The 13,221-nt window shown below is 37.7% G+C and overlaps 1 protein-coding gene across 32 annotated transcripts in view; it reads right to left on the bottom strand.

The window, feature by feature from the left end:
* The window catches only part of LOC142152884 (protocadherin gamma-A4-like), a 445,481-nt gene that overhangs the window by 97,951 nt on the left and 334,309 nt on the right, over nucleotides 1-13,221 (bottom strand). For 2 of the 32 annotated variants that reach the window (XM_075209963.1, XM_075209971.1), the window contains exon 1: nucleotides 9,413-11,915. The exons of 29 other annotated variants lie outside the window; for them this stretch is intronic. In XM_075209963.1, the coding sequence (XP_075066064.1) occupies nucleotides 9,413-11,857 (2,445 nt within the window). In that variant the 5' untranslated portion in view covers nucleotides 11,858-11,915. Of the gene's footprint in view, nucleotides 1-3,131; nucleotides 5,808-9,412; nucleotides 11,916-13,221 lie in introns of those variants that run through there. One more of the 32 variants, XM_075209957.1, reaches the window with a different exon arrangement.

Below are 13,221 nucleotides of genomic sequence, written 5' to 3'. Positions count from 1 at the left end.
AGTCAGCTGCAATTTCTGTCAGTTGTCATTGGTGTTGCCATCTCAGTTCCCCCTTTGGTGATCTCCCCGGCCTTTATGGTGAGAGCAGCTGCCGCTGCACATGGGGTACAGAAGTCCTAGGTCTTTATCCAGCAGCGAGCATGAGACTAAAGTAAGACACCGAGCTACTCACAGCTACACCACGCTGGCAGCTAATCACATGCATAGGAAGCAACGTCTTCTCTACAACCAGAAGAGGATGGAGGTTCAGTTCTTATTACTGATAAAGGACAATTATATATGACAGCAGCTGCTTATTTTATTGTTTTACAGTGACTGGTTCTTGTGTCTCCACCTTCCGCTGTCTCTCCTTGTTTTACAGTGACTGGTTCTCGTGTCTCCACCTTCCGCTGTCTCTCCTTGTATCACCCATGACGCACCACCGTTAGTAGCACAGAAATGCCATCCACCAAGGACTGTTTTATTATCGTATGTATAACAATACAATTTCTCGCCCAGCTGCTACAATTGTTATTCCACTTCCTATGTATCAGGTGTTCCCCACACCTCTTAGACTGTAAGCTCATTTGGGCCATCTTTACCTTTTGGTTCATGTCATTGTATGTTATGTTTCCCCAGTGTACAGCGTTGATGGAGCACAATGTGAGAGCAAATGTTGTATTTGTCTTTAAATTAATTATTGGAAATAACTGCTTTATAACAAAACAAACAAATGTAGTTAACATGGTTTCTGGGTGCTAAAAACTTCAAATTAAATATAAAATATATATATATTATCTGGCATTAACATTAGAAAGAATGATCTGTTTAATTTGCTTAAGACATTATATTTTTTATTTAAATATGCTGTTAATTTTAGCCGCTCCCAATATAAAATCATGTTTGCATCTATCCATATTATTTGCACAATAACCACAACTATATCATTATTTGCAATGATTTCAGTAGGATAGTACTGGCTAGCAATGAGGGTCAGTTACTCATTTTAAAGCTTATGAGATGCGGTGTGCAAACATTTGTGCAATTACTCCAACAATAGAGTTAGCCCCAAACTCCAAACTTCCCTTCTCTGCCGGAATTTCCGGGAGTCTCCCGAGTTCCGAGGAGTCCACCCGGACTCCCAGAAGAGTAGGCATTCTCAGTTATGGGGGCGGAACTTAATTACACATTTGTGACATTGAGTCCTGCCCCCGCTATGTAATGCTATGAGATGCGGTTCAGCGAGCTCCGCCCCCACCTCATTGCTCGGAGGCCAATTAGAAAAGGTTGACAAATATGACATTCTCTCCACAGTCATCTGTACTAGCGTACTCTGGAACACCGGGAATATATTATTATATAGGGAGTACCCACTTCTATGTGCATCATCCAACTCCATAAAAAGTCATCACACATTACTGCCTTTTGTCATAATAGGTCCTGGTTTCTTCTGTTTTAACTTTCCAGATTTTATTCTAAATATTAACCTATTTTACTACAGTTATAATTAATTCCTGTGACATCCAGTAATGTCAGACACACTTTCAAATATACACAGTTTCCAGACTTTCCAGTTCATCATTCCAACATCCTGTTTGGTACAAAAAATATATATTTGTTGTTTATCCGGTGCATCTGTATGTGCTTCTTGCACCTAACCTCTAGCAACAAGTAGCATTTACCCCCCGCCCAGGACTACTCATGAGAAGGAACAAGACAGTCCATAATAGGCACTAACTTGATTTGAAAATCCATGTATAGTCCCATATCTCTATGTACATGTTCATTTGTCCCATCACAATGATATCTGAAGGTCTGATGTGCTGCAGGTCAGCTTCATAACTGATATGATGACAAAAAAATATCATAATGTATCTATGGAAATATTCACATGTCCTCAGATGAGCTACATACAACATACCAGGATTAAAGGGCTGAGAGTTGGTCTAGACCAGCTATAGGCAGCCTGTGGCTCTTCTGCTGTGGATCTACACGTCCCAGCATGGGACTGGTCTGGAATTATACTGTGTATTGTCTAATTTGCTATGACAGAGTATAAACGTATGGACACTTATAGATGTAAAGAAAAAACTATATTTGTTTTGAGCATCTGCTACGAGAAATAGCATCAGCCTCTCCTGAAATAAACAGTACATAATGCAGCAACAAATCAGCCTCCCCTGAAAAGAACAGTGTAAAGTGCAGCAACAAATCACTTGCTAGAGCATGTCCATCTTTAAATGACAACATAAGGACCTGAAAGTCAGCAACGAGGGACGACATAAAAGGTCCAAGTACAGAAAGGGCCCCAAAATGAGAAACATAAAAATGTAACCACTCGCAGCATTGGGTATGCATGAAGGAAGGCTCAAAGAAATAGGAATCAAGGCAGAACAATTCTATACATTATATGATATACTGTATGTTTACTAATAAGTACACAAGGACAATTTTCAGTTTCTGAACTATGGTATTTCCACCCTTAATGGAAGATCATTTATAGTAATTTAACATTATTCTGACCATAATATGCTACTTGAAAAATAGAGCACACATAATTATAACGTACATTTCTCTATTCCTCTTCTACTTGCTTTACAAAATTTTTTCATCGTGCTGCTGTACTGCACAAATTATACTACATAATGCTCATTAATTACCATTGTAACTTGTGTGAATATTGAGTTCCAAAATGTGTAAGCGACTCTTCAAAGCAAATGTATAATCAGTATCTATTATTTGTGTAGCAAACAGTTATACAAAGTAAACCTTACATATATATGGCACACAAACCATATTGAAAACACATACTCAATATTTGTGACATACGGAGATACGTTTTTTCCAGTCAGTAGAGATTGCATTATAAACAGCTAGCAAGCGCTCCCTATAACTGAAAGTCTTTGTATTAAAATATATAAAATATGCAAGTTGGATGTATGGATTTAACACCTCAACCTTTCTGTATTAGTATGTTTATATCATTATTCTGTGTTATCTATCTATCTATCTATCTATCTATCTATCCATGAGCACACACAAATGTGCACAAAAATCTGCAATTCATGATTTTCAATATATATAAGGATATAAAAATCTAAAACACATATATAAGTGCAAAAATAAAACATGAAAATATATTAATATCTCACCTGATTTGGCTCATTAAAACAGACTGAGTCAGAAGTGGGATTAGGCTCCCTAATCACATCATTTAGTAGGGGAACATTTTGGGGTTTAGCCAATGTAGAATTAGGATTATCTGCTATTGGGGGAAAACAAGCCGGAAAACAGGGTCCTGGTGCTTCTGGTGGAGCCATCCTCACTTCCATGTATTTTAAGGTCCCGTCCGTGTTCAGGTAAAGTGTCGGCTGATACTGATCCATATACGGTGTAGAAAGTAATTTGTTGGAAAAACAAGACCCACAACCGCTATAATAATTCTTCCTAAGGCACCGCACAAGTAAGATAGTAAATGTAACAAGAAAAACTAAACTGATGGCAACAAGGGAAATAATAAGATACAAGGTCATGTCGGGTGTTGATTTAGAGTTTGTAAGAAAGTCATGTGACTTTGGGTTTTCTTGTATAATATTTTTATCCATGATATTTACAAGCATTGTGACTGTAGTTGACAGAGAAGGTTCCCCGTGGTCACTGACTGTAATCACAAGTGGATGCTCTGTGTTATCTGCCTCATGTAAACCTCGTAGAGTTCTGACTTCTCCTGTGAATTCAGAGATGTGAAACAAAGCAGGGCTGGCAGGCTGAACAAGACTATAGATGAGCCAGGCATTGTGCCCAGAATCTAGATCCACCGCAGACACTTTACTGACTAAATATCCAGCAGAAGCAGATTTTGGAATGTTCTCTTGAGCAATGATTTCCCCTGAACTCTCTGGATATAATATAGTGGGATAATTGTCATTTGTATCCAGAATAAATATAAAAACAGAAACATTAGAAAATAACTTTGGGGATCCAGAATCTTCCACTCTTGCAGTGATCTGTAGAACTTGGAATTTTTCATAATCAAAGGAACGTTGGGCATAAATATTCCCAGTGTCTGAGTTAATGTAGACAAATGAAGAGACAGGAGAAGCGTCTATGTGGCTCTCAGCTATGGAATAAATCAGGTTTGCATTAGCTCCCTCATCTGGATCTACAGCAGATACTGTACATAGCAGTCTGCCGGGCTCATTGTTTTCTGCTATGAAGGCATTGTAACCAGTCTGTAGAAACGCTGGAGGATTATCATTAACATCAGAGATATTAATGGTGATTGTAGTCTGACTGCTTAAAGATGGAGAACCCAGATCAGAAGCAATCAGTGTAATAGTATATTGTGAGACCTGTTCCCTGTCCAGATGTCCACTAGTAACCAGTGAGTAACGGTTTGACATGGGCTGACATCTAAAGGGTAAATCTGGAGATACTTCTAGTTTAACTTCTCCATTTTTACCAGAATCCTTATCTCTGACTGTGATAAACCCAACAACAGTTCCTATCGTGGCATTTTCAGGAATTTGATTATTTTTAGAGGTAAAAGTTATTTCTGGGGTGTTATCATTCACATCTTGTACTTCCACTTGGACAACACAGCGCCCCTCTAGTCTAGGTGATCCTTTGTCTATTGCTTTGACAAATAGTTCATAAACATTGGACGCTTCAAAATCCACAATTCCTTTGTTAAATATTTCACCTGTCTGAGGATTTAAATCAAATATATCCCTAGCAGTTTCTAAAGTACGATGATCAAAGGAATATATGAATTCACTGTTTATACCCTCATCCAGATCGGTAGCATTAAGTTTTATAATCACTCTTTTCAAAGGGATGTTTTCCAGAACATTGATCTTATAAAGAGTGTGATCAAACACTGGTGGATTATCATTAATATCTAAAACTGAAACCGTTATTTGAGTGGATCCTGATCTGGGCTGCTCTCCCCCATCGATTGCAGTGAGAATAAGTTTGTGTTCTGCTTTTTCTTCTCTGTCTAAAATTTTCTCCAGTACTAACTCTGCAATGAGGGTTCCATCTTTGCGATTTGTGACAGACAATGAAAAATATGGATTTGGTATCAATGTATACTGACTAACACCATTAATCCCTGCATCTAAATCCTGTGCATTTTCTAAGGGAAACTGTACACCAGGGGTTGTTACTAACTCTGTGATCTTAATAACCTGATTAGTGCTTAAAAAAATAGGTGAATTATCATTAACATCCAAAATCTCAATCTCCAGACTGAAGAGCTCCAGAGGGTTCTCAGCCACAACCTCTAAATGCAGCAAACAGCTCAAGCTGGATCCACACAGGCTCTCTCTATCAATCCTCTCATATACAGTCAGAGCTCCATTTCTCTGATTAATAGCAAAATATCTGCTGCTTCCTTCAGATCCAAAGCTCAGTCTTCGTTTATTAATATCTGCCAGGTTTAACCCCAGATCCTGAGCTACATTCCCCACAACAGTCCCTGGATCTGACTCTTCAAACACAGAATAACGAAGCTGCCCAGAGACCCAGCCCCAGCTACAAAGCATAATGGAAATTGCTACTTGCCATCGCCAAGCCTTTGGATATCTCTGGAAGTCCATATCTTAAATCCTTTTAGATTTTCTAGAAAATAAACATCCTCCTAGCAATCCAGATATATGTGCAGTGTAAATAAAAATCCTTTGAAAGGGAAAATCCTTATTTTCTTGCATTGAAAGCATCCACGGGGCTCTCATCGGAGCATCAGCTTCTCTTTGTGTGTGAGAGGAAAGATGGGAGGGTAATTCACTGAGCCAGGGGGAGGAGGATGGAGAGCTGACATGAGCAGATCAACTATTGTAACTCAAAATCTCAATTAGATGACATGTCTGCCCTCCACTGGTCAAAAATGATTACTACAGCTTTATACTTAAAGTATTGGAATTTTGTTATACCTCAATGAAAATTACACAAGCTTCATAACAAAGACAATCCAATGGCCTTATACTTTCTTAACTTCTATTTCTTAATTTTATGAATTTTGCAAATACTCTGTCACATACATGTGCTACTAAATAAAAACATGATGTTTATAACGTAACTAATTCACACTACTTCACATGCCATTTATAATATAACTAGTGTACATGAGGTTACTCACAGTGATAAGCCTTGAACCATAACTAATCCTTTGGATAGTGAAGCACAAACATGGCGCTCACTCTCATGCACAAGTATCCAGAGCAAATAAACTGTGGATGCTCATTTATCTAATGCAAAACTTTATATTTTTGCCATTACATTTGAAGGTGCCTTTTACAGGGGCCAGAGCAATGTATTACATTCAATCTTAATCTTCTGGTCGCCCGAGTCTCCCCAGTTTGTTTAAGCAATCAGATCATCGGATGTTGCTATCAACGCATATTATTTCAGAGAGTGCGCTGGTCTTGTGGGAGGCATTGCTCTATTAGCTTGTGTGATTATGTCAGTTAGGAGAAAGGAAATCGCAGACTCCTGAAAGAAACAAGGTCCCCAACAGTACAAAGTAGTGATATAAGGCTTCTGTCACACTGATGTAGGAAGATTGTGATGTTAAACACACCTCTGTTCATACACCCAGCATATTTTTTATTTATTTAGCATTGTTTATATTATTTATCAAAACAATCATGCAAATTTCCTATGAATGTCTTTTCTTATCTTTTTTTAAAAATATATATAAACTACTCCCCATGAATTTCACAATTTCAAACACTCATTTATCAAGATCGTCTTTTTATTTCTGCAAGAGGATTTAATGCGGGATGTTTCCTGTGACACAGATATTAATAAGAAAGCTAGTAATATTAGGTTTATTGATTCAGATAAAGACTTCACAAACTAGCAGGCATGATAGAGGTGAAAGTGGCTGTTCACCTACGATAAACCCTAGCAAATCTTACATATATATATATATATATATATATATATATATATACACACACAAGTTAACCTGTGCATGATACTTATGCATTCTAGACAAATCAAGCTACTTAAGGTGTTAAAAAGGTTCTTGTCATGCATTTGGGGCTAGGCCAGGCCTCCTCAGGGGAAGAGCGTTACTTCCCGACGTAAGCGCCCTTTTTAATGTGTGTTCATGAGGTAAAATTACCTCACGAAAATGAGTTTGACCCCTCAACTCGTAAATTTAGCCTTTACTACCCCTCCCACAGGGGGAAGGGGGGATGATGGAAGTTAACTAACTTGACTATTCTAATTTTTTTGCAAATAATGTCAGTATACCAAATTTCAGGTCAATTGGATGAGCCCTTTCTGAGAAAATAGTTTTTTCCACACACACACACACACACACACACTAACGCACGCCTCTACACATGTGTGTTCATGAGGTAAAATTACCTCACGAAAATGAGTTTGAGCCCTACCAAATTTCGGCCCTTTTTGAATTTTTTTCCCCACACACACTAAGAATTTAGTAGGTCAGTGTATAACTCTGCCCAGCAGGTGGCGCTGCAACTTGGTTTTTTTTTTCCACACACACACAGACAGACAGATGCCACTAAGCATTTATATATTAGATATATATATATATATATATATATATATATATATATATATATATATATATATATATTTATTTATTTATTTAATATAATATTTCCACCATGTTTTATCCCCAAAGACAACCCATACTCAAAATGTAAAGGCCTATTTAGCACTATGTAGCTGTATCAAAGATTTTCTACTGCCTCTTATGACAGTGTTAGAAAATCCAGAGCTTCCTGTTCCAATTTCCACAGAAATAGTATAAAAATATATATAAAAATGTGTAAAGGAGTAATAAACCTGCAAATCTTATTAGAAATAAAGCTTTATTTAAACAAATAAAACATTTTGTCTTTGAATATCCCATGCTATCTCTGTCCTGAGATTGCGATAGTAATATAAGGGCTGCAGAAGTACAACCACAATCCTTCTTAAATAGACCTTCCCATGTTTTCATGAGTAAGATTTTGTTGGGAGAAAGCCTTCACACTGTTAGCGGGGGCTACCATTAACGATAGCTGCTGTTAGACCTGTAATAAATTTGGAGAAGTCCTAGCATTTGACAGAGAAAATACTTAACCTTGATTTTGACCAAGGGAGTAAGAATTTTGCATTGAAAGGTTAAGAGTTTCATAGAAAGTATACAGCCTAGTAGATATCAACACTACAGCAACCAACATAAATCGATCGTATTTGCCCATTAATCACAATCTTAACTGTAGCTTTCTACTACATTACAAACAGCAGAAGTAAAATACACAATAAGTTACATAAGCATAAGTAAATATGGCAATTAAGGTGTCCAAGCGATCTATTAACTAACATGCATCAGCTTCTCTCGTTATGACGTTAGCAAGTTCAGGAATTAATCTATTCCCGTAGTATGTTCAAGTAAGATGAAGACTAGAGATAAATAACCAGGTCATCAGCAACTTCAGGACACAGGACTCTGACAACAGAGGCAGATATATTGTAATACAAGGTGGGAGGGAAGGAACACAAGTGGAACAGTGACTAGATGGGGCAAAATATAGATACAGGGGGGCAAAAAGTCAAGTATAAACTGACAAATGGTAACAGACAAGACAAGGCAAGAGAAAGTGAAGGCAGGTAAAAGACAAGAGGGACAGACCAGAGAGGTACGATTCAATGAAGGGTACAGACAGGAGATGAAAGGTTAGAAGAAACAAGGAGTGGCAGACAAAGGCATACAGACAACTGGCATGGAGTGGCAAACAGAAACAATGGGATGGATTTTGGAGAGTCCTTTATGCAAACAGTATTTTTCGTGTTGGGTGATTGTAGGATTGGGGAGGTGACATGAGGATTCCTCCGCTTTGATTTTGCAGCAGGGTCAAGGCGCAGTTAGCTATGGCAGTGGATTCAGCTATGGGAAAAATATGACAACTATGCTCAAAGTTATCAGCAACTCAAATATATTTACAGAGAAGACAATTAACAGAACTATTAAAGTGTTTTCAACCATGTAAAGAACATGCTTATTGCGTAAACCACACCACTGAATAGAAACTATTAATGAATGTTTGAGAAGCTGAAAGGCTGCAACTGTCTGTATTTTATCAAATCAATGCAAATATAAACTTGTGAGATCCAATAAACTGAAAATCTGAAGCAGATGTAAATTAAAATTTTTGATTCAAATAATGCATCTTAATCAAGAAGATTACATAGAGCAAGATACAATCCCTAGAGAATCCAAACATGAAATAAATGCAACAAATTAAAAATAATATAATTTCAGACATATGAGTAGAAGGTCCAATGACACAAAGCATTATGTTTTTTATGTTATTTAAAAAAACAGGAACAAAGGCCGACTGTAAGTCATATAAAAATAAAACATAAATACAGAAAATAAAAAAATGTGACATTTTTAGTGGTTTCTCACCTGGCTGGGGTCATTGGGCCTGATTGGGTCAGAAGTGGGTTTGGGATCTCTGACCATTTCAGTTAGTAGGGGAACATTTTGAGGTTTAGTCAGTGTAAAATCTGGAATATCTGTTGCTGGGGGAAAACAAGCCGGATAACAGGGTCCTGGTGCTTCTGGTGGAGCCATCCTCACTTCCATGTATTTTAAGGTCCCGTCCGTGTTCAGGTAAAGTGTCGGCTGATACTGATCCATATACGTTGTAGAAAGTGATTTGCTTGAAAAACAAGACCCACAACCACTATAATAATTCTTCCTAAGGCACCTCACAAGTAAGATAGTAAATGTAACAAGAAAAACTAAACTGATGGCAACAAGGGAAATAATAAGATACAAGGTCATGTCTGGTGTTGATTTAGAGTTTGTAAGAAAGTCATGTGACTTTGGGTTTTCTTGTATGATATTATCCATGATATTTACATGCAATGTGACTGTAGTTGACAGAGAAGGTTCCCCGTGGTCACTGACTGTAATCACAAGTGGATGCTCTGTGTTATCTGCCTCATGTAAACCTCGTAGAGTTCTGACTTCTCCTGTGAATTCAGAGATGTGAAACAAAGCAGGGCTGGCAGGCTGAACAAGACTATAGATGAGCCAGGCATTGTGCCCAGAATCTAGATCCACCGCAGACACTTTACTGACAAAATATCCAGCAGAAGCAGATTTTGGAATGTTCTCCTGAGCAATGATTTCCCCTGAACTCTCTGGATATAATATAGTGGGATAATTGTCATTTGTATCCAGAATAAATATGAAGACAGAAACATTGGAAAATAACTTTGGGGATCCAGAATCTTCCACTCTTGCAGTGATCTGTAGAACTTGGAATTTTTCATAATCAAAAGAACGTTGGGCATAAATATTCCCAGTGTCTGAGTTAATGTAAACAAATGAAGAGACCGGAGAAGCGTCTATGTGGCTCTCAGCTATGGAATAAATCAGGTTTGCATTAGCTCCCTCATCTGGATCTACAGCAGATACTGTACATAGCAGTCTGCCGGGCTCATTGTTTTCTGCTATGAAGGCATTGTAAACAGTCTGTAGAAACGCTGGAGGATTATCATTAACATCAGAGATATTAATGGTGATTGTAGTCTGACTGCTTAAAGACGGAGAACCCAGATCAGAAGCAATCAGTGTAATAGTATATTGTGAGACCTGTTCCCTGTCCAGATGTCCACTAGTGACCAGTGAATAACGGTTTGACATGGGCTGACATCTAAAGGGTAAATCTGGAGATACTTCTAGTTTAACTTCTCCATTTTTACCAGAATCCTTATCTCTGACTGTGATAAACGCAACAACAGTTCCTATTGGGACATTTTCAGGAACTTCTTTATTTTTAGAAGTAAAAATAATTTCTGGGGTGTTATCATTCACATCTTGTACTTCCACTTGGACAACACAGCGCCCCTCTAGCTTAGGTGACCCTTTGTCCGCTGCTTTGACAAATAGTTCATAAGATTTTGATACTTCATAATCCACTGTTCCCTTAATAAATATTTCTCCAGTCTGGGAATTTAAATCAAATATTTTCTTTGCAGAATCCAAAGTATGGTGATCAAAGGAATATAAGACTTCCCCATTTGCACCCTCATCCAGATCTGTGGCATTTAGTTTTATAACAACTGTATTTAGAGATAGATTTTCTAATACACCTACCTTATAACTTAGTTGATCGAAAACTGGTGCATTGTCATTAATATCTAAAACTATAATTGTAATCTGAGTGGATCCTGATCTAGGCTGTTCTCCGCCATCAATAGCAGTAAGAATAAGCTTGTGCTCTATTTTTTCTTCCCTATCTAGAATCTTTTCCAGCACCAATTCTGCAATCAATGTTCCATCGTTGCGATTTTTTTCTGACAAAGAAAAATATGGATTTGAATTTAATCTGTACTGTCTAACACCATTTTTTCCCACATCTAAATCTTTTGCAGTTTCCAATGGGAAACTGACACCAGGGCTTGTAAACTGTTCTGTAATTTTTATAACTTGATCAGTAACAGAGAAAATGGGTGAATTATCATTAATATCTAAAATTTCAATTTCCAGACTGAACAGCTCCAGAGGGTTCTCAGCCACAACCTCTAAATGCAGCAAACAGCTCAAGCTTGATCCACACAGACTCTCTCTATCAATCCTCTCATATACAGTCAGAGCTCCATTTCTCTGGTCAATAGCAAAATATCTGCTGCTTCCTTCAGATCCCAGATTCAGTCTCCGTTTATTAATATCTGCCAGGTTTAACCCCAGATCCTGAGCTACATCCCCCACAACAGTCCCTGGATCTGACTCCTCAGCAATAGAATAACGAAGCTGCCCAGAGACCCAGCCCCAGCTACAAAGGAGAAAGGAAATCACTACTTGCCATTTCCAAATGGTTGTAGAGCTTTTGCAGTCCATATCTTAAGTCCTTCTATTGAGATTCAAGTCCTTTTATAATCCCAGCAAACATGAATGTAGAATTCCAATGTTTTGATGCATAAAAAACACCCTTTTTCTTGCATTGAAAACATCCACAGGGCTCTCATCGGAGCAGCAGCTCTTCTTTGTGTGTGAGAAGAATGATGGGAGGGAGATTCACTGAGCCAGGAGGAGGAGAGTGCAGAGATGACATGAGCAGATTAACTAGTTTAGGTAAAAACCTCGACTGGATGACTAGTCTGCCCTCTTCTGGCCAAAAACATTAACTGCAGTCTTATCTTAAAATGCTAGGAAACCTCTAGTGACAATTGGTGTATAATAATAATAAAACAATCCCATGTTACTATAATAACATGACCATTTCAAGTCAGATATCCAATATATTAATTGAATATAAAGCAAAAAAATAGACAAAGCACCAAATGACTATTCACTAACAGATTGTTGTATGCATAAAGTAGTATAGCAGTGTTTGTATGCCAAATAACAAATAAATAAACTTGAAAAGGAATATAAAACAATGTTTCCAGTGGTTGTAAATGAGCATCTGCACAAAATACAATTATATATATATTCAATAGGACAACTATGTTTTTAATAATATTGTATTGATGTTAAGGAAAAAAGGAAGCACCTTAAATGATTTTCCATTCTAAAGAACCTTTGTACTAAATCCCCTTCTTTGGTAAGGGTAGTTCTATTTAGCAGGATTCCAGTACTCACATATAGCTGGGAATTCTGCTGATCACTTCAGTACTGCTTGGCACTCTCTGTAGCAGTACAAATCTAATTCTGCAACTCTGATTAAAAGTATAAAGCTGGGTGCACGCTAGTGCAATTATTGTGCAGATCACAGTATAAACGACTGTTTGGTCAGATATTGCAAGAGTGTAAACGCTCCCACGGTCATGTTTTATTGTACCACTGTATAGTGTGCAGAGTCACAATCTTTTCAGTAGATGGTTATGACAGATGAAGAGCACAGATCTGAAGGTAAATTGTGTAGGTGTGTACTCATGAATACGCATGCATTTTGGGATTTTCAGTTATTGGAGATATCTTTACAGAAATCGCATCTGAAGTAAGATTACAGATGTGTGTACCCAGCTTTAGTGCTGTTGTCAGTTCTCACCTGCTAAGAAGAGATCTGACCAGTGCTGAAGGTTATTGGTAGGTTCTTAATATATGTGAGTGCTGTTACCCTGCTAAATAGAGCGACACTCACCAAAATACTATTATTATGAGGGGAGAGAATTTAATACAGTCATTTAAAGTGGAAAATCCTTTATGGTACTTTCTTTACTTTGCTAAATATTTTGAATGGTGGGTGACCCAGGGCAGGG

Source organism: Mixophyes fleayi, chromosome 4, assembly GCF_038048845.1.
Source record: "Mixophyes fleayi isolate aMixFle1 chromosome 4, aMixFle1.hap1, whole genome shotgun sequence".
Classification (NCBI taxonomy): domain Eukaryota; kingdom Metazoa; phylum Chordata; class Amphibia; order Anura; family Limnodynastidae; genus Mixophyes; species Mixophyes fleayi.
This window is presented reverse-complemented; position numbering and strand designations above follow the sequence as displayed.